This window comes from Lonchura striata, chromosome 3 (assembly GCF_050655825.1).
Source record: "Lonchura striata isolate lonStrDom1 chromosome 3, ASM5065582v1, whole genome shotgun sequence".
Classification (NCBI taxonomy): Eukaryota; Metazoa; Chordata; class Aves; order Passeriformes; family Estrildidae; genus Lonchura; species Lonchura striata.
The window spans coordinates 84,967,243-84,992,499 of record NC_140705.1 but is presented as its reverse complement, the minus strand read 5'-3'; the positions used below and the strand labels follow the sequence as shown (position 1 = coordinate 84,992,499).

At 53.2% G+C, this 25,257-nt stretch overlaps 2 protein-coding genes across 4 annotated transcripts; both read left to right on the top strand.

Annotated features, from left to right (window-relative positions):
- The first annotated feature begins 1,750 nt into the window (after positions 1 to 1,750).
- Positions 1,751 to 14,934, top strand: NFKBIE (NFKB inhibitor epsilon). Of its 2 annotated transcripts, XM_021550447.3 has the most exons (6): positions 1,751 to 2,239; positions 12,472 to 12,574; positions 13,098 to 13,329; positions 13,502 to 13,590; positions 13,868 to 14,116; positions 14,436 to 14,934. In XM_021550447.3, exons 1-6 carry the CDS (start codon positions 1,908 to 1,910, stop codon positions 14,499 to 14,501), a joined length of 1,071 nt encoding a protein of 356 aa, XP_021406122.1. In that variant the 5' UTR covers positions 1,751 to 1,907; the 3' UTR covers positions 14,502 to 14,934. The 2 variants fall into 2 exon arrangements, with proteins under 2 accessions (XP_021406122.1, XP_085431716.1); XM_085575590.1 differs by lacking the exon at positions 14,436 to 14,934 and having other exon boundaries at positions 13,868 to 14,426.
- SLC35B2 (solute carrier family 35 member B2) lies at positions 14,930 to 23,834 on the top strand. Of its 2 annotated transcripts, none has more exons than XM_077782030.2 (4): positions 14,930 to 15,067; positions 19,677 to 19,870; positions 20,099 to 20,259; positions 21,502 to 23,834. In XM_077782030.2, the coding sequence occupies exons 2-4, from the start codon at positions 19,714 to 19,716 to the stop codon at positions 22,438 to 22,440; spliced, it is 1,257 nt and encodes a 418-aa protein (XP_077638156.1). In that variant the 5' UTR covers positions 14,930 to 15,067; positions 19,677 to 19,713; the 3' UTR covers positions 22,441 to 23,834. The 2 variants fall into 2 exon arrangements, with proteins under 2 accessions (XP_077638156.1, XP_021406139.1); XM_021550464.3 differs by lacking the exon at positions 14,930 to 15,067 and adding an exon at positions 16,938 to 17,007.
- The last annotated feature ends 1,423 nt before the right edge of the window (positions 23,835 to 25,257 follow it).

Genomic DNA, 25,257 nt, shown 5'->3' with positions numbered 1-25,257 from the left:
TGGTGGTGGGTCTTGAATTGCCTTTTTGCTAGAACTGGTTCAGGGCTTACTATTCCAGGTTCTGTGCTTTGGCTGAACTGTTCCTGGACATGTGCTAGTCCTGGAATCAGGATCCACACCTATTTCCCAACTGGAACAGCACATTGCAATATAATCAAGGCGTTACTGATGCCTGATGAAAAGAGAAGCTGAAACTAGTTCACAGAAAAATTAAATCTTTGTGTATCACCACACAGGTTTGTGTTGATTTGACCACTTTATCCATCGGAAAGTGCACAAGAAGCCATTCCATGATGGAGCTGCATCTAGTATGTTACTAGAGAAAATGGTAAAGGCATTCAGAAAGGCAATTGGTGGATAACCTAGTAGTAGATTCTATTAATTATGTGTGTAGATCAGGAAGAACAGCTACAGGTGGAGCTGGGATGCAGCCATCACCAGGGTGTGAGAGGGACTGACATTGATATATGGTCCAGATCCCCATACCGCACTGGATGGAGCTGACAGATGTCGGAGAAGCTCCTTTCCTTCAGTAATTGTAATCTTGCAGTGACATAGTGCCAGAGACACAACTGGAGACATTGAAATAAATCTTGAGCATGGGAAGAAAACTTGTGACTGGAAGTCATTGATGCCAAAAGAGACTTATCTGTCTCCCTGCTGCTGCCCTCACACCCCAAAACCTTTCTTCCTGCAAACCCAAAGCAACAGCTGCAGTGTGGGATAGGGAACTATTTGTTGCTCTGCATGTGGTTCCTGTGAGCCCATCCAGTATCCATCACCAAGCTCTTCCCAGGTAAGTTTCCTTGCAGGAGATTGTTCCCCTCCTGCTCAGATGAACTGGAAGAATGGGCATCCTGCACAGACAGAAAGTCATCTTGAACAATAAAAGCAAAAAGTGAAACTGATTTTAAAGCATCAGCTGTGTTCAGAGCCATCTAGTTTGTCTTTTGAGGAAAGCCCACTGCTTGGGACACTGGAAAGTAATTACATGACATCTATGCAGATCCATAGGAGTTCTGGCATTGGGAAGAGAGCGCTGAAATGCAGTGTGGTAAATCAATAACAGGCAGTAAGCTGGGCCTTCATTCGATCTTCTATTTTCAGCTTTGATCTCTATATCTTAGCTTTTATTGTGTGAGCCCTGGTAGCCACTCTGGGCTTTGAAAGGATTTCTATTTTCGACACAGAAGGGTGGTGAGTAGTAGCTGGACCAAGAGGCTTGTGCAGCCAGCTACAGTGACCTCCTGGCTTCCCCTGTAAAGGCAGAAGAGATGAGAAGGTGTCTTAGTGAGTGGAACAGTTTAATGTATACACATGGGAAAAGCAAACGCCTTGTTTGCACCTCTGCTACAAGTGACATCCACCACATTGTTTCCCACGGAGCCTTGCGGCTTCACTCGGCACCCGCACACGCACCAGCATCCTCACACACGCACCGCCGGGTGGGACAAGGTCCCGCTCCCTCCCCTAGCAGACCTTCCTGCTATTAAAGAACCCAAACCAAGCGGGCAGGTGGTAGGCAGGCCCAGGACAGACAGACAGACAGACTGCCCGGCCTAGGGAAGTGCAGCGTTACCGCCTCCCTGCCCTGCGCACCCCAGATTCCGGCCCCCGCCTACGCCGCCGCCCTCTCGCTGCTGGTGCTCTCCGCAGACAAGGAGGGCGGGGAAAAGCAGCCCCTCGTCGTGCCGGGGCGGGGCAGGGCGGCGGGGGAATCCCGGGCAGGCGGGCCGGGCGCGGCTGAGTCAGTGCGGGCAGGGGCAGGAGGAGGCGGCGGAGGCGGAGCCGTGGCGCCTTAGATTGTGCGCCGGCCGCCGCTCGGTGGCTTTCCGGCCATGAGCCCCCCGGCAGCGGGGCCGAGAGCGGGACCCGGGCCGGGGCCGGCGGACGGCGGGCGCTGAGCCATGTCGCGGGCGGCGGGCGGCGAGTGCCGCGAGGAAGCGGCGGGCTGGGAGGGCGAGGACGGGCAGTGCGACTCGGGCATCGAGTCGCTGCGCTCGCTGCCGGGCGGCAGGGAGACCCCCGCCGCGCCCGAGGGCCCCCCTGCCGCTCCCGAGGAGACCCTCGCCGAGGCCGCCGCCGCCGAGGAGCGGCTGGATTCCAGCTATAGCTCCGGCGCCCTGCCCGAGGCTCTGCCGGGGGCTCCGGGGGGCCGCCCCGAGGAGCCGCCGCCACGGCCCGAGGAGCTCGGTCGGCAGCAGCTGGCCCTCACCTACCTTTCGGAGGACGGAGACACGTGAGTGACCCTCGGGCAGCTGCGAGCGATTGCCCCCCAGCCCCGGGCTGCTCCCCTTGCAGCGGCGGGGAGCCGAGAGACAAGCCAGGCTGTGTTTGCCGTGGTCTCCAACCCTCTCCCGAGGAGCATCCGCTCAGCCGTGTTGTTAAGGTCTCCCGGGCCCCTGTCCTAAGAGCCTCCCGCCTTGCCTTAGTGTGCGTGGATGCTTGGCATTCCGGTTTGGGTGGATGACCCCCCTCACCCGCCTAAGGTATCTCAGCCACCCTGAGAGGTATCTGAGCCAGGTCCAGCTGAGTGAGCAGGAAGAGAGGCACCCCAGGCTGCCTGGCACAGAACGGACCCATCATGGGAAGCCCACCTCCACTTGCTGTGGGGCTGCTAACAACTAGAAGAAAGGGGAGAGCAAATCAGGCCTCTCCTCTGTCTCTTCCCCAGAGAATGCAACGTTTCCTCCACAATAGGGAAGGCTTGGCTGCATGAGATGGCACATAAGCAAGTCCTGAAACAAGATTAGCTGTGCAGGGCAAGACTTTGCGATGGCTGTGTTAGGCGCTGCTCAACCAAGCAACCCAAGAACTATTTGTTCTCAGGTGGGAATCGCCTTGCTTTGCCAACTTGCCCACAGAGCCATGGCTTTTGGCAGAGCTGTGACGCACACCCCAATGTGTGGCTGCCCTCCTGAGCTTCTGTGACAGAGACAAGTGTTTCTCTTAACAAGGAGGGCTTCCCACATCCGTAATGCCCTCTCAAGGGCAGAGGCATCACGATAGAGTTATTTGGTTTGGCTTCTGGTAATTACCTTCAGGTAATCACAGCATTTTTTCCTGTTGTACATTCCCTCGATGGAAGGTTTTCATCATGAGTGTGCATGCAGTGTGAGCGAAGTGTTCTCACAGCTGAGGGCAAACTTTGCCCCAAAACCAGGCTAGAGTTTAATATTGAGAAGTGGTGCAAGAGGAAGAGAAACTTAGAGGCACTGACATGATCAAGCAAATGTCTTTGATAGTGAGAGCAGCAAGAAAGCTCTGTCCTTGCCTGGCAGAGCACATCTGGGTTGAAGCTGAAGATGAGCTGGGAGACAGCCTGTGTTTACTTCCCTGTTAGGAAGGAATCTCTGCATCTGCTAATTAGTTCATTAATGCTGACTCTGGGATCTGTTCTGAGGGTTGGCTGGAAGTCTCATGGCAAGCTTAAGTTACACTAAACCCAGCCTCCCACACTCCCCAGACAGGCTTTCTAGTCCTGTCCTATCTACAGGCTGGTTCTGTGGCTCCTCAGAATGGAGGAGTTCTGCCAGTTTTCCCAGCTCTAATGCCAGAGCCAAGGTGCCCATGGAGAGAACCAGGTGTCTTTTAATCAGAGCTGTGGAAGTAATGCTTCCCACCATGTTTGTCTGTCATGGTGTGCCTGGGGCTTCTCACTGTTTTATTAGTGAGCCCCACAGATGCAGCTGGTTGGAGATGCTTTTAGTGCTTGAGGCTGTCTTGTTTGGTGCTTGAAGCCCTTTGTCTGTCAGACTTGCTTGGAGAGACCTAATGCAAACATCTTATTAACTAGGAAAATATTAATCAGTGGTGCCTTGGTTACTGTAGGCAGGAGAGGATCTCAGAGGTTGCTTTTGCTATTCTGTCTTCTCTCACTCCCAGTGCATTTCAGAATAGGAAATCTGTTAAGACGGAGGGAGGGAGCTATAGGTCTGCTGGTTGTGCAGCTCTGGGCTCACCATGGAGGCAGGCTTTCCTGGGATCTACTCCTACTGCTGGGAAAAAAAGCCCCGCTCTTGTGGTTAGAGTGGTGAGGCTGTGGATTTGTGCCTCTGCTATTCTTCTCTCTCCTCCTGACCCTGCGGCAGAGGTAGGTGGCATTTATATTTAGAAGTGCTGAACATCTACCACTCAGGTTGATGCAGATGGGAACTGTGAGCACCCAGGAACTCACTGAACTGCCACCGGTTTTGTATGTGAAGACAAGTCAGGGCTGATAGTAATGCTGAAATCTATGGTGCAATTGCTCATCCAGTGACAAAAGGTCCCCAGAGAGAAGGGATCAGATGGTCACAGGCTACATCCCTTTCATCTGGCCAGACAAACCCATCTTCATTTCTTCTTTTCATCTCTGTCAGCAATGTATTTCCTTGTGTGCCTTTTTTAAATGTCTGCCACAAAACAGCTCCAGGCAGAGAATTAAAATCATACTATCGTTATATTTCAGAAGACTTGGGGAACTACGCTTTCCTGTAATTGTAATTTTGAAAATACAAAAAAGTTCAGGGGTTTTGCCTAACTAGTTCCTGTTTGCCCAGATGCCCTGGCTGGTGCTGAGCTGAGAGGAGCACTGGGCTTACACAAAAGTGAGCTGGCAAAAGTCTTGGCTCTACGTCTGACAAAAATCTTCACTGTCCATAGCTGATTCAGGCTCACCCACCTGTGCCATCTAAAGGTGTGTCTGTGTTTGTCAGCCTGGCACTTGAAGGGTAAAAACAGGAGGTGGAGGCAGAGGTGAAGAGCACGTACTTGGGCAGTTGAAGTGTCAGCAGGATCCTCCTTGGATACTTCCCTGCCTGCCTCCAAAAGAGATGAGCATCAGAGCAAGGCAGGATAAAGCAATGGGTCTAAAACTGTCTCTCCCTGTGCCCAAAGTTAGAAGGAGTCTCACTTTGGCAGGAAGGAAATTGGCTAACAGGAAGGATGGGGGTATAATAGCCAGTGAAATGTGTGGGTGCTGTCTTCCAATAATTATTTGCCCAAATGTCATCTTCTACATGGCTCCCAAGTGCTACTGGCAGCCCCTCTACCTCAGGGAATTCAGAGCCACAGTAATAAGGCACATTAGTCCCCAGGAGAGTGTGGCTCAGCTGTGAGGGCAGGAGAAATCAAGCATGAGGAGTGGGGTGGCAAGCAGAAGATCGTGGGTGCACTTTGGACAGTGATCTGTATCCTGCTTTTTGTGTTGACAGGTAGAGAGGAAACCCTGTGCACTGAAGTTCAAATGGTCTCCTCCAAGAATCCATATTTTCCTTGTGACCTAAAACTCTAAATATCTGTCTCTTCCATGTAAACTAACGCCTTTTCTGCTGATTTGGGTCCTGATGGGACTGCTTTGTGTGGAAGTGAAGAGAGGGGCTTTCCAACTGTGGGCCTGGCTGCCTCTGAGTGGACTGCAGGCAGATTTATTGTTGTGCCCCAGCCTCCAGACCACCTCAGCCTTTGTGAGGATTCATTGAGGAAACCCTGTCCTTCCCATCTTCACCTGGCAGATGCACAGTTCCACCATCCTGGGAAAAGGATGAGTGTGGGACCAGCTCCTTTGAGGTGAAATGGGGTGTGAAGGAATCACCTTGTGTCCCAGCACAAGAGAAAACCTCCCCGTTTCCTTGGGCTGATGTCAGCCTCTGCCAACTCTGGAGAGGCAGAGTTGATTCATGAGTGTGTGAAGTTAAGCAGAGTTTCCTCTCTCTAGGACTGTGTAGTCTATGTTAAACTGCAAACCATGTTTTCCTTCCTACCCATGCTAGTCCTTGGGCCACATGCCACTTTCTGCCATTGTGCCTGATGTCATGGTGATGCAGAGGCTGGGGGCTGCACCTCTGCAGGAGAGTGACTGTCTTCTGCATGGGTCTCTGTATGCAAAGCAGTGCAGCACCTCTGTAGGGGTGAAGGTCGAGGCACCCCAGCTTAATCACAGAAGGAAGACCTAGGCCTTCTTCAGATGGAAAATGGGACTTTGTGGTTTTGGTTGGGTGTGTGTTTCAGGGAGGGAGGGGAGCAGAGGAAGCCTGACTTCCTCCTTCTACCAGAGACAAGTGGTGCCCCATCTGCTGATAAGAAATCACGTGCCAGTGACTCGTGGGCTGAAATGCCTTAACAAGGGCTTGGGGACAGCTAATCAAGTAAAATCAGGGCCCCATGGGAGCTGATGTTCTGAACTCTTCACATGATGGCGGTGAAGGGGCCTCTCTTGCCTGCACAGGTTGTTGCTGAGCATGAGGCTCATCTTCAAGGGGCCAAGAGCCACTTCTAACTATTCATTGGCTTGTGCCAATCATAACCCTCTCCAGTCATGTGGGCTTGGGCTGAAGATCTTCCCTGAGCAGGGGAATAGAGGTTGTCCCCATTCAGATTGTCTACTCCAGTTTGGCTGCTTTCCCCTGCTGTACAAGGGTGTTGCTGAACCCTTGTGCATCTGGGGGATTGCTCAGAGTGTGACAGCAAAGATAAAAGAAAGGGAAGAAAGGAAAAAGAAACAGGGGACTGGAGAGACTCAGTTTTAGGAGAAGGATTAAAGAAGTCAGATGCGGGGTTGCTGGTCAGGCTGGGAGTGGCTGGGCTGTTGCCAGCTGCCCAGCAGTGGGATGGCCATAGTTAATGGGAAGTGGGGATGCTCTTGGTTTTACTAGAGGGTCTTCAGAAACCTTGCTTAATTGTCAGGATTCAAGTCCATCCCAAGTTATTCCCTAGCATGCTGCCAATTGTGGGGCATTAGAGAAAGTGAGTCCTAACCTGGGTCTGCCAGGAGGGAGATTTTCCTGTGTCCATCTCCCTGTCCCTGAACTCTCAGCTCTTCCTCTGTGTGTGCTCAGGAGTTTGGTAAACAGGAGAGCTTGGTGTCCCTCTAAGCAAGGCCAGGCAGCTCTGCACAAGTTGCTTTGGAATGCCGCAGAAGTTTCTGGCTGCTGCAGAGGTCACACACATATAGCCTTGGCATAAAGTGGGTAAGTCCTGGCAGCCTTCTGAGATCATGCATGCAAGAGGTTTTATTCCCTGTTTGGATGACTTCAGCCTGGCCTGGAGGAAGTTTCTTCAAACTTTCCACCTCCCTAGGTTTGCCTCAGGGTTAGAGACAAACACAGGGAACTTCAGCACAGAGGAAGGGAAAGAATAGCTGGAAATTTCCATGTTTTGGGATGCAGAAGCCTGGCTGTAACAGATCAGCCAAGGCGCAGAGAGCTTCAGGTCCTTGGACTCTGCAGGTGGGCTTGACTGCTGCTGGGTCAGGGTTGGGTTTAGGTTTTTTTAGTATAATGTGAAAAAATGAGGAGTCAGACATGACTGTGTAGGAAGAGGTTCTAGGTTCTGAGCTGTGAGAGTGGTTACTACGTGCCTGTCAATGAGCTGTGTGGGATGCTCTCTGTGTCACAGAGTTGGGAAGCCCCTCTGACTGGGGCAGATCCAGAGCTGAAGGGGGGCCCTGAGGTATCTTAGACTCACAGCTCATGCCTCATTAAAAGAAAATCCTAAGACAGTGAGGATATCTGTGGGGTTGTAAATGATTGCTAGGGTGTGTTGTACAGGCTCTGGCAAAGTCCAGGTGCTTTCCTCTTCTGACCTCACGATATCTCTTTTTGTACAGAAACTGTAGAATGTATTTGCCTCTTAAGGAGTCAGTTGTGAGTTTGATCTGTTTGAAATGGACTGTCCACAGTCAGTGGACTTTTTGGGATGTTTACTGTTTTTACTGTAATTGTTCATCATGCTTCTCTGATGGTGATTGGCCCCTGCTTGGGTGGGCTGACCTGTTTTCTGATTTGGCCCATCTGTGCCTAGATAGTAGCAAACAGGCCCCTTGTTTGCAGGGAACAGCCCACATGCATCTGATGCTTAGTGCTTCTGCAATCCCAGAGCCACCATCTGCTCAGAAATGGAGCAAAATTCTCAAATATGTGGGTGCAGAATCTAGAGGCTGGGAGGTCAGGGTACCTTCTCATCCCCAGCTCACTGAAAAATGAGGTGTCCAGCGCCCTTCTGCCTCTCCTGCCAGTCAGCCTCCAGCTGCCCTCATTCTCAAGCACTCAGACCAGACCCTCTGCAGAGCACCCCAAGAAAGGTGAGACTGTCTCCTCTGCTCACCTGTCAGTTCCCACCCCTCACTGTGGTCCCAGGAGCAGCAGGCTGGGAAGCAGCTGCTGCCCAGACTGGAGATTAGCAATGCTGAACCCAACGTGGCTGAAAGGGCTTTGCATCCCTCTAGCTGCAGCCTCCCTCCAGTCCCATCCCAACTCCCCTCTCCACTCAAATTCAAGCTGTGCCTTTCCCAGAAAAAGGCTGATGAAACCTACAGTGCAGGAACACAGAACATGGGATAAGGCAGCTGAGATCCACTGTTCTCTTGGAGCTGCCAGAGGGCAGCTGGAACAGCTTTATGGAGCTGGGCAGCATTGCATTGGTATGTGGGGAGGAAGGAGGGGAGCCAGGCTGGGATGGTTCAGGGCTACAGGGCAGGATAAGCTGTGCTTGCTAAGCCGGCTGGCAGAGGTTCATGCTGGTGGCTGAGGAAGCGGTTAGCAGTGCAGGTTACAGGGCTGGAGCAGGAGAGCAGGGTAAGTGTGGAATTCCCCTGCTGTTTTCCTCCTCCCTTGCTCTCTTTTCTATTGCTGCTGGGGCCATTTCCTCCCCTGAACAGGTTTCTCTTGTGTAAATTGCTTGCATGATCTACTGCTCCACTCAGCCAAAACAAGGAGCTGGGAATGAGCTGTTCCTGCTGCAGGCAGAGACCTTATCTAGAGGGAAAAAAATTGTCAAAGCAAATTCAATTGAATGCTGGATACCCTGATTTAAGGTGCTTCTGGGGTGATATGGTTAAGGGAAAGGCTGCTTTGTGGACAAGGTGTCTTGCTCTACAGATGGGGGAATCTGCATGGTCAGCTCCTTTTCTAAAGAGATGGGAAAGGATAGCCAGAGAACTGGTGAGACTTCATCAGTTCTGCTTGTGTGTCAGAGCTTGGTGTCACCCCTTACCCTGTTCTCGTGCCTCCAGTCCTCATGTGTGGGAACTTTTCCTACTGGACACTTAAGGTCACTCAGAAGTTGGAGATGGACAGCACTGTGGAAATGGATGCTCTCCTGTGCTTAAGCTAGGACCACTTTCGGCATGGCATGTTCATTCCCTGGGATATCCCCAGGGATAGCCCCAGCCTCTCTGCTCCAGGGATTTTATCTCTCTGATGATGGGTGGAACACTGGGGCCACAGTGAGGGGCGGGAACCGACAGGTGAGCAGAGGAGACAGGTGCCAGGTATGTCCTATGCCTTGGAGATTCAGAGTGTTGAGTCCCCTTATGCTGGGACAGCTGGTGAGCAAGTGGAAAAGCTGAGAATGAACCCAGAAGTCTGTACTCCTGCTGTGTTTCCCTTGCTCACAGCTCCTCATCCCATGCCCTTTTCAAAACTCCCTGTTGCCCTTTCTGACAGTTCCACCCCTGTGGCTGCAGCCAGAAGCACTGCAGGCAAGAGGATGGGGAGGGAGGGAGCAGGCAAGTGTAGGAAAGCAGAGGAGAGATGTGTAGGCAGCCCAGGATGGGCAAGGATCTGAGTATGGCAGGGCAGAGGGCTTGTTCTGGCAAGGGCACACTGCTGTGGCTGAGCAAGAAGAGGTTCTGGCAGCGAGTGGGTGTCTCTCCCTCACCATGAGCTAGCTCTGGCACACGACGTGCCAGCATGCAGCAGCCCATCAGCAGCTGGACTGTGCGACTGTTGTGACACAGAGAGTGGTGTGCTTGTAGCCTCGGTGGAAAAAAGTGAAGATTGGTACAATGCCTGCACTTCAGGTTTCCTGAGTTAGGAGACAGTCCCAGTTCCTGGCTGGCAGCACTGCAGTGGCACAGAATGCCTCAGTGCTCATGTGCTCATGGTGGGCTCCTCCCAGCCCACTGGCCATGTGATGATTCTCCCAAGTAGCTCAGGTTCTTGCAGCCATTTCAGGAAGTTGAGGGCTGATAATGAGGAAAGGCAGGAACGAATGCAGAAATGAAAGCCCAGGAGGAGGCTGCATCCGGGTGGAGAAAGAAGGGGGAGGGTGGAAAGCTATCCTTCAAAGCAGGCATATCCCAGCTGAGAGGAGAAAGCCAGAGCTTTTCAGGAAAATGGCCATCCCTGTTGCCTGTGCAGCATGGGTGCCCAAACTAACTCAGTGTCAGCCCAGCCCCGAGTGGGTCCGCTGCCTTGTTGAGCTGCAAAGGCAGCCAAGCCAGGAAAAGTGAGATACTGGCTGTGGCAGAGGGCTGCTCGGGAGTTTCCATCTCCCCCGGGTGACTGCCCCACTCGTCCCTATATGATAGTGCCGTGTGGTGTGGGTAGTGACAGAGGGGCCCGGGGGATTCCTGGGGCACAAGGGCTGTCTGCCGTGGGACACAACCATGAGCACTGCTCTCTCCCCTGGGAGCCCAGCATGGCTCTGGAAAGCGAAAGCACCAGCGGTTTAAAGTTCAAGCTGAATTGCTGTGGAAAGTCCCTTATTTGAGCAGTCTTAACTCTGTTGTATCTGAAAAAGTCAGATCCTTGCAGCCTCTTCCCTCACTTGGTGCCTGGGAGCAAGTTTGGAGAAACAGGGGCTGTCCCTGCAAGTGTGCAAAGGACACCTCAGCTAAGGTGCTGCCCAAGGGATTGATGCAAAACCCAGCAGGGAACCTCCCTACTGAGATCATGCCTAAGCTAGGGTTCCTAAAAGCCTGATCAGGGGAGGGCTGTCCTTACAGCTGGTTGCCTTGTTCCTGGGCTGGGCCCCTTGGCTGTGCCTCTGCCTCATGGTCCATGGAGGGTGGCCAGACCCTGTCCATGGGTCTGCATGGCCCCTGCAGCTCTCTCCCCTGCTCTGGGAGTGCTGGCAGTGAGGGGGCACCCCATGGCTGTGCAGAGGCAAGCAAGTGTGGGTGGCCTCCCCCTTCCAGTGGGGAATTCCCTGCTGCAACATAACCTGGGGCTTCCCCGGGGACAAAGCCTCTCCTGTTGGGCACAGCTTGTCCCTGGCAGCAGGGTGGAGAGGAACTGGCCCTGTTTTGCCTTCAAAATCAGATTTCAACTGAAGATGCCTGGGGTCCCAGATGCTGTCTTGATCTTCAAGTAGGACTTAGGAGGAGGTCAATAAAAGACATTCTTGGGGACTGGTCTCTGACCTTCTCAGCAAATTTATGTCCCAGTGCAACTGGCAAAAAGACAATCCCAATCCCACTTCTTGTCTGCAATGCTTTAAGGCCAGGTGTTGTTCTCCTGCCTGTGGAGGGATGTTCTCTATGCCCCACATTGCTGGTGGCATCCCAAAGCTGGGCTGTCTGGAGAACAGAGTGTCTTGCCAGGGCTGGCACAGCTCTCACCCTCCATCTCTTCACCCTCTCAGTCTCCATCAAAGTAGCATAGATGGCAGAGCCCAGCCTTCAGTTTGGAACTGGTTCCTTTCAGAGACAGAGGCCACCCAGGGCCTCTAGTGTAGTGGTGAGGGGTCAGGGGGCTGAGCTCATGTCTGCCCTGCTGTGCAGAGTAGGAGATGCTGCCTGCTGACCATGGTAGCCAGGTTTGGCCTGTGGGGGCTGCCCTGTGGTGGGAGGATGGGCCCTTCAGTGCAGGGGGCGTGGGAGACAGGAGGTTGGCAGAGGGGACTGGAAATTCCCTCTCAGCACTGCCTCTGTTGTGCTCTCGCTTCTCTTCTGACTGTGCCGGGGCCTGGAAATTAGACCAGTCCTTGGGCTGGGGGACTCGGGTGCCTGGCCACCCTATGGCTGTGGGGACCACAGTCCTGAGGACCAGAGTTCCCTGCTTGCCACCAAGCTCTGACAGATGCATCTCAGGTGTCCTTTGTGCTTGTGGGCTGTGTGCCAGCCCTGCCATGACAGTGCTAAAAGGGAAGGATGTGGGGAAGAGAAGAGGAAATCGGTGTGGGACTGGCAGATCAGCTGGTATAGGGACTGTGCCATGCAGGTGATCTTGGACCAGCACTGGGCTGCTGCCCAGCTTTGACTGTTTGCCTTTGTGGAGGGGAAAGCAGAAGTACAATGTGCAGCTGGCAGTAAGGAACTGGAACTCCCCAGGTAGCTGCCATAGCCCAGACATCTCTCCACAGCCACCAAACCCCGCTCCTGAACTTTGGGAAAGACATCCCAGGCCCTTTGGACCTACACCAGTTGGAGGCCTGGCTTTGGGCAGTACCACATTGAAACCCTACACATCTGTGAGGTGTGAGGGAGGACCCTGTGTTGCTTAGCAGGGACAAGAGGATCTGTTCCCCGTGAGGATCAGAGTGAAGGACTGCCCTGTGGAGCCTGAGACCATGTTCCTGCCTTGGCCCTCTGCTGAGCTTCCCAAGGGAAAGGGCAAGATGCAGGACCTCTAAGCTGGAGGGAAGGAGACTGGAAGAAGCAGGGAAATTTTTCTTCCCTGCTCCTTCATGCAGCAGGGAAGGATCTCTACTCCTGGGCATGGCTGATTTTTCTTTCTTTTCTCTCCTGTCACCATTAACCCCTTGTAGGTTGGTTCATCTGGCTATTATCCACTGTGTCCCAGCTGTAGCACTCTGCTGCATCGCTCAGCTACCCAGGGAGGTGCTGGAGATCCAAAATGATCTTTTCCAGGTATGTTGTTGTAATAGACAGAAGATGGGAGAAAGAGAAATGCCATAGGCGGTTCCCTGGATAGCTGCTCAATCCATCTGCCCCTTCCCCAGAATCCCACACCTGCTTCCCCCAGAGCATGTGAAGGTCCTGTGTGTGTGTAGTCTCTTTGCACGGAGGGGAATAAGAGAGGTGGAGATACCTGAGAGAGAAGTGTGACAGCTCCCAGCACTGTGGGGTGAAGAGCTTCTTTGCAAGGCCCCAGGACATTGCAGACAGCCATGGAAGAGGCATGGCTTAAATTTGGCAGGGTAGATAACTTGGGAGAATGAGATGTCTCCATGGGTGATTCATGAGCTGAGGTGCAGGGGAACAGCAAGCCACGTGACCACACCAGTGTCAGCCACATGTAACGTCACAACAGGGATGGGGGTGTCCCACGTGGCGGTCAGCTCTTGCTGCCAGGCTCACTCCTGGAGACTGGTGGGGCTCATCATACCTGGTGTCCTACGGGGCATCTTCCCCTCTCCTAATTTCTCTCCAGACCCCGCTCCACCTTGCTGTGTACCTGGAGCAGCCCAGCGTGATCCAGGCACTGATCCACAAGGGAGTGAACCCTGGGCTGCAGGACCGTAACGGCAACACCCCGCTGCACTTGGCCTGTGAGCAGCAGTACCTGCAGTGTGCCCAGCAGCTGCTGAAGGGCCCAGCCACACCAGATGACACAACTCAGCCCCGTGGGTACTACCAGGACCTGCAGCTCCAGAACTGGCAAGGTGAGACATGGGGACAGTGCAGTGGCAGAGTTGGTGGCCAGATTAGGGCAAAGACCATGAGATGTGTATGCAGGGATCCAGGAGCACAGCAGAATGGGAATGCGGATGGGATTGGTGTGCCCCAGGGTGGTCTGGGCTGACAGTGACTCTCTCTTCTGCCCCCTCATCACAGGCTTGGCCTGTCTGCACATCAGTACTTTGAAAGGGAACATCCCAATGATGTCTCTGCTGCTGGAGAGCGGCGCCAACATTGATGTTCGGGTAAGACTGGGCATGGTGTGATGTTTTGTAAAGGCTGGGATGGTGGGTCTTTCCTTTTGGCATTCCCTTCAGCCCTGGGGCAGGCACTGCTGTGAGGCTTGAGAGCACTAAATTTTGAGGGAGCAGAGTGTAAAGATCCTTGAGAGGTTGTTGGGTGCTGTGACAGAAATCAGGGTGGGGACTGCCCTCTGCACCCAGTCAAAGGGGTGTGGGTGGGTGCTGCAGGGCCCAGCTGAGGGGGCCCCCCACCCACAGCCTTGTGATCTGTGGGTTGCAGGAGGGCACGAGCGGGAAGACCCCATTGCACCTGGCTGTGGAGTGCCACAACTGTAGGGCTGTCCAGTTTCTGCTGCGCAATGGGGCGTACGTGGATGCCCAGATGTACAACGGGTGCACTCCGCTCCACCTGGCCGTGGGCCGCAAGGATGCTGCCATCGCTGCCATCCTCTCACACTCTGGGGCTGACACCCTGCTGAGGAACATGGAGAATGAGACAGCTCAGGACCTGGCTGATGGCAATGATGATGTGAGTCTCTATGGGGGGAAGCCTGTGGCTCTGCAAGTATGTCAGGAAGTTCAGGAGTTAGATGATTAGATGGACCCTCCTAGAAGGAGTTTCTAGCTGTTCCTATCCTTCCCGATGTATTGTAAGCATTGGCTCTGTGATGTGTGTGATAACTGCCTTTTGCCTTGAGCCCTAGGAATAGCCTAAATAGGGCTTCTTGGTACTTCCCTGGGGATGTGGGAGGCTGGAGGACTGGGTAGGGGGAAGATTTGGGCCCCTACACTCCCTGGTGGAGACACAACCCTGGTTGCTTACATGTCTATACCCTTGATCTTTGCAGCTCCTTGCCTTGCTGCCCTTCGATGACCTGAAGATCTCAGGGAAGCCTGTTGTGTGCTCTGAATGAGCAGATGGACTCCTTTGGCCCATTGGGCTGCCTCCTTCCTCGGTGCTGCTGCCCTGCTGCCCACTGGATGTCGCCTGTCTGCAGTTCAGTGGGAGCAGAGACACTTTGGGAGACTTATCCCACTGCCCCTCCCCTTTTTGGAAAAGTTTTGTTTGCCTCAGGCTGCCTTCCCAGATGGAAGAAGGTGGCATTATGAGCACTACATAGGGGAGGCTTTTCTTTTAGAATCTGTGTACTGCAGCAGGACTGAATTTCCCCTCCCTGCCATGAGTCTGACTTGTGGGGATCTCCAGCATACACAGGGAAGGAGTGGAAGAGGACTAATTTTCACATTGTAGGCTGGACAGAGCATTGTCTGGCACCCCATCAGAATAAGTGTGGGGTGAGGAGAGTCAACACTCACTCTAATAAATGTTTGTTGTTGCTATGGGCACCAGAGGTCTCATGTGATCTCACCCACCCCACAGTGTCAGGAGGCTGTGGATCACTAGAGGGGCTTAGAGATGTGAGGGCTACAGGGGTTTTTCCAGTCTGCCTGCTCCCTCAGGTCCTTCACACTGCACAAGGTGAGTGGGAGCACAGCACCTTCCCGACTTGCAGAGCCTTTCTAGTGCTCAAGGCCAAGGCTGCGGATCCTAGTAAGGTGCTCTATTCCCATGCTGTCTTGCCAAACATCTGGCTGTAGGGCTGGAGAAAGAGCATAGGAGATGCGGAAGACCAGGTTGTAGATCCCTGCTTCTGCCATTGTGACTGACACCTTGCTGCTTTACTGTGCTGTGGTTTCCTCTTTCACAGAGGACAGGAAGATCCTGCCCCCTCTCCTGCCTTGGGAGGGGGTTAAAAAGCTTAGGGTATGAGTCTTCCCTGGGTTTTACATCCTCCCAGGCTGAAAGTGGAAGAGGTGGCAGCATTATCTTCCCATCCCTCCTGTTGTTCAGGCTCACCACCCTTCCCTGCCATTTACTTCTCCAGCCAGAGGAGCACATGCAGTGCATTAGGAAATTAGCCAAAGGTGCTGTGGGAATGGAGGCACAGATGTCATACGCCATCTCAGCCAGGAAAATTCCTCACTTGTTGCGTGGGAGCAGCTGCTATTGTTTAGGACAAATACTGGATGGTGCAATCTACCAGGGTGCTCTGGAGTGAGCTCGTCTTCATCCTCCCTTCTTGTAAGGGAATAGTGCCAGGAAAGCAGCATAAGGACACCCCCTCCCCCCGCCCCCCCACCCCCCACCAGGCCTCTGGACTTTGCCTTGTTTCCTCAGCAGTCCCAAGCTGGATTGCTCTGTTTCTTCTAAATCTTTGCCTCACCTTCTGGCAGGGCCTCAACCCTGCTGCAAACCCATGGGGCTGTTTTGAGGACATCTTTCACAGGTGACATGAGGCACTTCCAGGCTGCTCGAAGAAGCAGTGACGTGCTGCATGGCAGCGTGGAATGGTGTGGCCAGGGCTGTAGCTGGGAGCAAAGGGAAAAGGCAGAAACAAGTGATCTGCACGTTTTTGTTTGTTTTGTTACTTTAAAATAAAACTCTTTGTTTTAAAAAGATGTCTTGTAAAATGTCACTGAGTGGCCACATGCTGGCTCCAGCCAGCCCTGCAGCCACGCCTGTGGCTGGGATAGGGGATTCAGGACTGGGGCTGCAGTAGGTGTCATACTGACCTGCAGCCCCTGGGCAGCACCTGCCTCAGGGACCAGCTGTGGCTGTGCTCAGTGCAGGGCTGGCACCTCGGAGGGTTAACCTGAGACAGGGGCCAGGGATGGAGCCAGGAGTTAGCTTTGAAGGCTTTTAGCTTGAATCAAGAATAGTGTGACCATCAGGACTAGGGAAGTCATTGCCCCTCTTCATTTGTGAGGCCTCCCATCGTGTCTTGTGGCCAGTTCTAGGCCCCTCACTTCAAGAGGGTGCTGGAGCACATCTAGAGAAGAGCAACAGAGCTGGTGAAGGAAGGGTTTGGAGCAAAAGCCCTATGACGAGCTGCTCAGGGAGCTGGGAGTATTTAGCCTGGAGAAAAGGAGGCTTAGGGGAGACCTTGTCACTCTTTACACCTCCCTGAAAGGTGGGTGTAGCCAGGTGGGGATCAGCCTTTTTTCCCAGGCAACTAGTTCCAGGACAAGAGGACATAACCTCAAGCTGTGCCAGGAAAGATTTTGGTTGGATGGTAGGAGGAATTTCTCTACAGAAAGGCTGATGAGACAGTTGGAATAGACAGGCCAAGGACGGTGGTGGAGTCACCTTCGCTGGAGGTGTTTAAGGAGAGATCGGTTTCAGTGCTATGGTCTGGTTGAGCCGGTGGTGTTCGGTCATAGGTTGGGCTCGATGACCGCAGGTCTCTTCCAGCCGGATTGGTTCCGTGCTCCGGTGATCACGGCCCCCGCCGCCGCTCTCCCTCCGGGGCGGCGGGGGCGCTGTGGGGCGCGGAGCGCGCCCGCCGGGCGGGGTTCCGCCGCGGCGCCGGGAGCGGAGCTGAGGGGAGCTGGCCAAGCGCGGGCCGGGCCGGTCTGCAGGTGGGTAGCGAGGCCAGAGCGGGCGCGGCGAGCGGCCGGCCCGCGGGCGGCAGCTGCCCTGCTCGCTGAGGGCGGACGAAGGCCGCCCCGCGCTGCCGGCCCGCTCGCTGCGAACGCGGCCGCCGGGCAGGGAGGCGGCGCCGGGGCCGCGCTCGTCCCGCAGCCGGCCGTGCGCTGCTTCTCCCGCGGGGCCGCTGGAGCCTCGGGCACAGAAGCGGCGGAGCGGCAGGCGTAGGGCTCTCCCCGCCGGGAGCCCCGCGCCGTGCCGCGGCCGGCGGGGAGCGGCAGCCCCGCGCCTCTGCTCGTGGCCCCTGGGCAGCGGCAGCGGTCGGCCCGGGGGGACGGTGGCAGGCACCCCCTGCGACCCGGCTGCGTGAAGGGACAGGGAGCAGACACGAGATCCCGAGATGGCAGTATCGACCTTTCAGCTCCGAGCTTGCATTTGGCCTCAGCTCTTCCAGGCGCTGGAGGCGCGCTGGAGAGTATTAGGACTGTAGGCAGGGATGGCAGGGATCTTTTTCAGAGTCGGGACCCAATTGTCCATCCCAGTTCGAGGGCTGGATGCCAGCCCGGCTCTGAAGCGGTGCCTTTGAGAGCTGCCCTTGCAGTGCCCAGGAGAGCAGTGTCTCGACTCCTGGACTGCTTCGTAGACTAAGGCTCCTTTCATGCCTCAGCATGTTGCCGGCTCAGCCCCCCCCCCCCCCCCCCCCCGCTTTCTACCTGTAACACTGGGGTCCCTGTTCCTTCCCAGCCTCGGCAGAGAGGGCAGGGCTGCTGCACTGAGTCAGCTCTTGGGGCCTGGGAATTGCTAGCGCAGGCATAGAGAACCATTGTCCCTCCATAGCCTCCTCTTCACGGTCGCTGTGGGAGAGCGGAGCTGATTCTCCTCCCATGGTAGTGCTGCAGGAACTGGCGGGGTAACAGCAGGCGCAGTCGTGCTGAACAGAGATTGCAGTCCCTCTCAAGTTGCAAATGTGGCAACAGACCCAGTCATTTATATCTGACTTCTCCAAAAGAGAATGGTATTTCTGCACCCCACTGTCAGCCACAGTTACTTACTATGGACAAACCCAGGAGCACATGGGCAGCTTCAGCCCCAGGTGCGAGCACCGAGCCCTGTTTGTGCATCCCACAGCACCTGTACAGCTTGTGATGATGCCCCTGCAGCAGGACAGATTGAGTGGAGGTGTCAGACTGTCTTTTCCAGGAGAGGGGGGAGACAGAGGAGTCAGAAGAATGCAAAGAAAGCCACCCCTAGCTATGCGAGTATTGTGCACCTCTCCCTCGTCTGGGAATTTCTACGTCTTTAAAGTCACAGAAGGGAGTTTTCTGGGTGAAACACAACCTCAGCTTTGGTCAGCCCCAGGAACTCCAAGGGCCTAGCCACAGTAGCTGAGAATTAGAAAAGTCCCTGAGGTCTTTCCCAAGGGGACAAGAGGTTGGTGGAAGTGCTTGTTCATGAAATGGCAGGGGACTTTTTTGCCTTTAAAGTCCTTAAGTTTGTAAATCTCTGAGTTTTGTGTGGAGGCTACTAGAGGTCACAGTTATACAACATTGGGGCCAGGTACACTTATAAATAGGGCTTAAATTCCTCAACTCACTTGTTTCAGGGGGAGGAGGAATTAACATCTTTCAGTCACAGGAGCTTTTCTGGTACATGTTTATATAGCCAGCCCACAGCACTCTCACCCAAGGCAAGTGGGAGGCTTTTTCAGCTGAGGGATGTAGCATGGACCAGGGAAACCTTCTACCCTGATGCAGGAAGCTGTAGCTTGCTTTGTGAGGGGAGGATACAGGCGGCCTTGGGTGTAGGAAGTTCTTGCCTGGTTTCTCATTCTGTTGAGTACTGTGAATATTGCAGGTTTGCCTCTGTGACAGAGAGGACTGTGAAGGGAAGAATTCCTTCATGAACTTTTAAAGCTGGTTAGATCGCTTCCTACCGCTACAGCTGAAGAATATCACCTATACTTCATTGCATAGTCCTGGTAAAATCCCAACCAGACAGTTGGTAGGAAAGTTCCTTTCCAGCCTTGCTTTCTCACTGTATTTTGCCAAGCTGGTGAACCCTGGTAATTTCCTCTGATCTGTGAGGAATGCCTTGGCACACTTCCAGGGCTGCATGGGAAGGTGGGTGAGGCTGGCAGCCCTAAACCCTGCCTCTCCTCCACTCATCTAGTGTAGCTGGAGGGGAAAGCTCTGAACTGTTTGCTTCCAGAGGTAGGTTGCTCATTGCCACAGGCTTGAAACATGAGCTTCTAAGTAGGAGTCAGTTCTGTTCAGTGACCTTTTCCTTTTCCACCCAAAAGCTGTGCTAAAGTTTAACTTTAAAAGGTGAGGTGTGAGGTGCTTCTTGTATTTGGAGTAAGAATGTAATCAAAACCAGATGGTTACATCAGTGTTCTCTCTAATCCTGGGAATCCAAAGTTGTAAGTCCACATGTTCCAGAGCAACCACCTTTAACAGAAGCAAATATAGATGTCTGGCCTGTGCTTTTCAGCTCCAGAGGACTCTTCCTACTCTGTGTGCTGCCAGTATCACTGTTCTTGCTGCAGTGGGGTCTAGGTGGCCATGTTACAGGTGATGAGGATCAGGCTGGAGGGTGGGTATTACAGGCATGTGGAGTGCCGATGTACCAGTAGCCCACCACCTGCCTCTTTCTCTCTCCACAGATTTTACATTCCCCTCCTGCTGGCTTCTCTCCCTACCATGGCTACAGGTGAAGAGATCGCCCCTGCCCTGCAGGACTCCTGGGGGGACTTCTGGCTCTTCCGTTTCTTTGTTAATGCTGCTGGCTATGCAAGTATTGTGGTACCAGGCTTCCTTCTCATCCAGTACTTCAAGAGAAGGAACTACTTGGAGACAGGTAGGAGCGGGAGCTTCCCTTCTTCAACCTGCATTGTCATGTCTGAGCCACTCACAGATCTGTGTCCCAGTGCTTTCCAGCTGCTATCCTGAAACAAATTTCTCTGAGGCCCCCATGCTAGCAGATCTGGAGGCTAGTGAGGAGGGAGGTTTCACCTCTCAAGCTGGTGCAGCATGTGGTGCCCAGGCTTTGGGTAACTGTGTCTCCATCTTTTCTTACCCTGTTCAGGCAGAGGCATTTGCTTCCCTGTCATCAAATCATGTGTGTTTGGCTCTGAGGTGAAGTCTGTACATCAGGACGATGGCTCCCTGCCACCCCGAGCAGAGCCCACAGAGTCCTCCACAGCCCGACAGGTCTTCAAGCTGCTCTTCTGTGCTGCTGGTCTACAGGTAGGGGTCCTGTGCATGTCTGGCTGTTCCGTTCTGGAAGGAGGAAGTGGCCAGTAGGTTAGTGACTGTCAGATCCTTGGAAGACCAAGCATGCAGTGCTGTCCTTGATCAAGGCAGGGATGGAGGCTGGGACAGTCCACCTCCAAGAGCTGTGGAGGTCCATTTTGCTTTTGTCATTTGGGTTGGAGGATCCTGTCTGTCTGATCAGCCTCTAGAGCTTCTGAAAATTCTGTGATTCAGCAGATTGTTAAGGCTGCTTTTGTTCTGGCTCTGATGTCAGATCAGCAGATATTTTGAACCCTCTTTTATCCCAGGCTCTCCCATGGGTCACTGTCTGGGGCTGATGCATTCTGCCTTGATGGATTGAATTTGAGTACTGGAGAGAAAATACTTAATTCACCTACAGATAAACAGGGATTTAAAATCCTAGATTCCCCAATTCTCAGCTACAGCCTGAGCATCATTAGGAATGGCAACTTTTTTGATCTATGAGGACAAAAAATAGCAATGTGAGCACCGAGATAGAAAAACCCAGGTATCCTGCAGCCAGGAAACAACTCACTCTCTGGCTTACTCCCCCAGCCTATTCAGACATGCTGTGGGCCACTAAATTATTCCATCTCTCTGTGTCTTACTTTCTTGGGGGATGTGTGATGAGAGGAAGTTATTTCTGTGAGGCACTTGGTGTTGTTGCACCAAAAGTAGTGGACATGACAACCAGAACAGTGATCATCCCTCGTGGACAATTTTGTCTGCTGGTTTTGAAACTAGAATTGATTTGGATGCAAAAACCAGGCCTAGGGAGCTGGAAGTGAAAACCAGTGCAGTGGCCACTGGGAAAACTGCCAGGACCTGCCGCAGGGAGCTAGCAACAAAACCACAGCTGTGTATCAGTAATGTTCCCTGATTCAGTCAGTCTGGTTCCACAGCCTTAAAGTAGCTCAAAGCATAACTGCTCGCTCTCACCAGGATGTTTACATTGTGGGCTTTTCTCCCCGGTCCGCTGAGCAGGTGTGCTTTGGAATAGGATGTTCCTGGTTGTAACCACATGGATCAGCGCATTCCCCCAGATGGGTGGAGTGGAGGGTGGTCCCATCTCCCAGTGTCTTAGGGAAGCATTGCCATGTAGAGGATGAGCAACACTGGGGAGACCAAGGTTCTCCTGGGGTCTGTTCTGCCTGTTGTTACTGGCAATTGCTGTTATAGGTCCTAACTTCTCCCTGTGCTCCTGCTGCTTTGCAGGCTTCCTACCTCACATGGGGTGTCCTCCAGGAGCGTGTGATGACAAGAACATACGGTGCCACTGAAGCAGACCCTGGAGAGAAGTTCAAGGACTCCCAGTTCCTCGTGTTCATGAACCGCATCCTGGCCTTCACTGTGGCTGGTCTGTACTGTGCCCTGACCAAGCAGCCACGCCATGGGGCTCCTATGTACAAATACTCCTTTGCCTCCCTCTCCAACATCCTCAGCAGCTGGTGTCAGTATGAGGCACTCAAATACATCAGTTTCCCCACCCAAGTGCTGGCCAAGGCCTCCAAAGTGATCCCAGTGATGATGATGGGCAAACTGGTGTCGCGCAAAAGTTATGAGTACTGGGAGTACCTGACTGCTGCCCTCATCTCCGTGGGGGTCAGCATGTTCCTGCTCTCCAGCGCTCCTAACAGGACGGTGTCCACTGTCACCACCTTCTCTGGCATAGTGCTCCTGGCTGGCTACATAATCTTTGACAGCTTCACCTCCAACTGGCAGGATGCTCTCTTCACCTACAAGATGTCTCCCGTGCAGATGATGTTTGGTGTCAATGTCTTCTCCTGCCTTTTCACAGTGGGCTCGCTCGTGGAGCAGGGTGCCTTGCTAGAGTCGCTGCGCTTCATGGCCCGCCACTCGGAGTTCACCGCCCATGCCGTGCTGCTCTCCGTGTGCTCTGCCTGTGGCCAGCTCTTCATCTTCTACACCATCAACCAGTTTGGGGCAGCTGTCTTCACCATCATCATGACACTCCGACAGGCCTTTGCCATTCTCCTCTCCTGCCTCATCTATGGCCACACTGTCACTGTTGTGGGTGGGCTGGGCATTGCCGTTGTCTTCATGGCCCTCTTTCTCCGTGTCTATGCCCGCAGCCGCATGAAGAAGCACAGTAAGAAGCTCCCACTGGGCGAGACCCCTGTTCAAAAGGTCTAAGGAAGCTGAGGCCATGGCATTTAAGCCATGCCCACTGTCCTGCCTCCACTTGAGGGTATTTGCTGGATTTCTCAGAACCAACTGAGAAGAGTGGGATATGGATAGACAGGACCAGTGACTCAGTTTTCCATCTACTTTTCCTGGGAAAGGGGCTGGAACAAGCCCAGGAAATGCTCTGGGCTGACGCAGCTCCAAACCTTTCTATTTGCCTTAATGGGTCAAAGACTTACAGCCAAGGCACAGGCCTGGGGAAACACCAGCATGGGGCTGCTGGTATTCCTGCCCCACCTCTGGTTTGTGGCTTCTCTCCAAAGTCACTGAAGAAAAAGGGAACACTTCCTTGGCACTCTCTTGCCTCTGGCTAATGCTCCTCCATTTCTGTTAGTACTACAGAGCATGCCAAGAGGAAAGGGCAAGCAAAACACTAGGTTTTTTTTTGAAACACCTCTGAGTGAGACAAGTTCCAAGCTGAGGCCGTTGAAGGGTAGGGACTGCTTTTTCTCCATTTCAGGAGGGGCTCTGGGTCAGGCAGAGGTGATTACAGGCACAGCCAGGAGAAGGATACCCAGCCTGTCCTACCCCAGGCCTGGGATCTCTGGGAGGGCACTGCAGTGAAAGCCAGTACCTCCCAGTTTGGTTTTACAGATTCTTTACACCTGCTCCAGGACACTTTCTTTGCCCCCCTCAGCCCAGGCTGATTTTTATGCAGTACTTGAGCTGGGCAGTTCCCAAGGCTTGCTGAGTCCTTCAAGGTTAATTTTGGTTACATCTGCTGCTGTTACAGGCCAAAGCCTGCGCTGCCCAGAAGCCCCAGCACCACCTCGGGGTCCCTCAGTGCCATGGGTTCTGGGCTTTGCAGTTGCCATTCAGACAAGCACAAACAACTCCTCTTTTTCCTGCCACCTAGAGGCACTGGCCCTGGTTTTCCCAGGGGCTGGCCAGAGTCTGTGCCTGGAGGGTTGGGACATGGGGCAGAGCCCGCTTGCGGTGCCTTGTTCCTGCTCCACAGACAGCAGGGGATGGAGCAGTGAAAGCTGTTCTTCCCCAGAAGCCTGGCTTTTATTGGTCAATCCTTTTCTCGTCAACACAACCTGACTGACAAACAAGCAGGTTTTGGTACTTTTGCAAGGCATTTTTTTTCTCTTTTTATTTTATTAAATTAAAAATATGCTGCATATAGTGCAATGGGTAGAAATGTGGGTTTGGTTTTATGTTTTTGTGTTATTGTTTGGTTTTTGTTTGTTTGTGTTTGTTTTTGTTTTGTTTTGCTTTGTTGGTTGGGTGTTTTTTTCCATGTACCTGGAAGGTGGGAAGAGATTTCCAACTCTTCCTGTGTCCCTGGTCTCTCTGGGACAGCAAAGTTATCTTTCCAAATACAGGTGCCTCTCTCTGTCTTTGCCAAGGCTGGTATCTACCAGGGTTGCACTCAAAAGCTACAAGGCCTGAGAGGAGATCCTTGCACACACAGCTGGGGAGCACAGCCAGGTTTGGAATGCTGCTTACGCTGGTGGGCAGGTGAAGGAGCCATTAGCCTGAGCCTAGTTTGGCTCCTAAGTTCTCTGCATGGTGTAGCTTAAGGAATTCCCAGTGGGTGTAGCTACCAAGAAGTGATACAGAGGCCTGCTGAGCACCTGCCAGCCAGGGCCACCGGTGCTATAGCACTTTGTGGGGCATACTGCAGCAGCCAGAGCCAGGAGAGGCTTGAGGGGTGGATGGTATACATCCACCCCTCATATCATACATCCTGGTATGTGCGGGAGGCCTGGTGAAAATCCAGGCAAGAGTGAGTCTGAGGTCAGAGACAGGACTGGGACCTAACACAGCTAGGGAAAGGGGACACTCGGGTGAGGGTCACAAGAAGAACAGAGGAGGAGACTAGGGACAGTGGTGACTTAGCTGAGCCTGGAGGAATATCAGAGCTGGTGCTGAGCACAGCCCAGGCTTCAGAGCATTTGGCTTCCCAGCAGTTTTACCAGGGCTCCTTTTCTATCTCTGAGAGTTTGGAGGTGCCTGTGCAACCTCACAGCTTTTCATCTTGCCCTACAAATTTGCCCAAATATCTGCACTCAACATCGCTGACAGACTGAAAATGGAATGTGATTTCCTTTGATTAAAAACAAAACAACAAAAATCCACATTTCCAGTTTAGGAATGGAATACAGTAGGATAACTTTTCTAATTTAAATGTAGATTTAAACAAAACATTAGTGGAAAAAGAAAACCCAGGACATTAACTTAAAAGGTTAATTTTTATTGATTCACTATTTGGCAACACTTACCTATTGAGAGGGAAATCCTACTTTTAAACAATTTGCTAGCTCAGCTGCACCACTGCCCCAGCAGGCTCTACCTCTCTGTTAAAGATGGATACTGGCTAGAGTCCATTCTGTTTTGTGCCTGTGGCAGTTGGCATGTGGGCAGCAAGAGAACTTAATGCTGGTGTCACTTTTCTCTGACAAACCTGAAGGGCCATTGTGGCCAAGGGTGACAAACCTCAGAGTGAGCTCAGTGCAAGGGGCAGTTCAGTCAGAGGTGATGTCCCGCTTCACATCTAGGACACAGATGGAAAGAAGCCAGATACTGCTCAACATCCAATGGCTGCAGAAAGACAGAAAGGGCAGGCTGGAGGTGGGAGGAAAGGAGTTGAGTCTTTGGCCCAAAAACTGAAGAGAAGCAGGTTGACTGCAGTCGTAAACTGTCGCTCCACACTGCAGTGGAACAAAGCAGATGGCTCCTGCCACTGTTGTGCCCCAGAGGTGCTCAGATCTAACCAGCCAGCAGCAGCTCAGGCCCTGGCACAGCTCACCCAGCTGACCC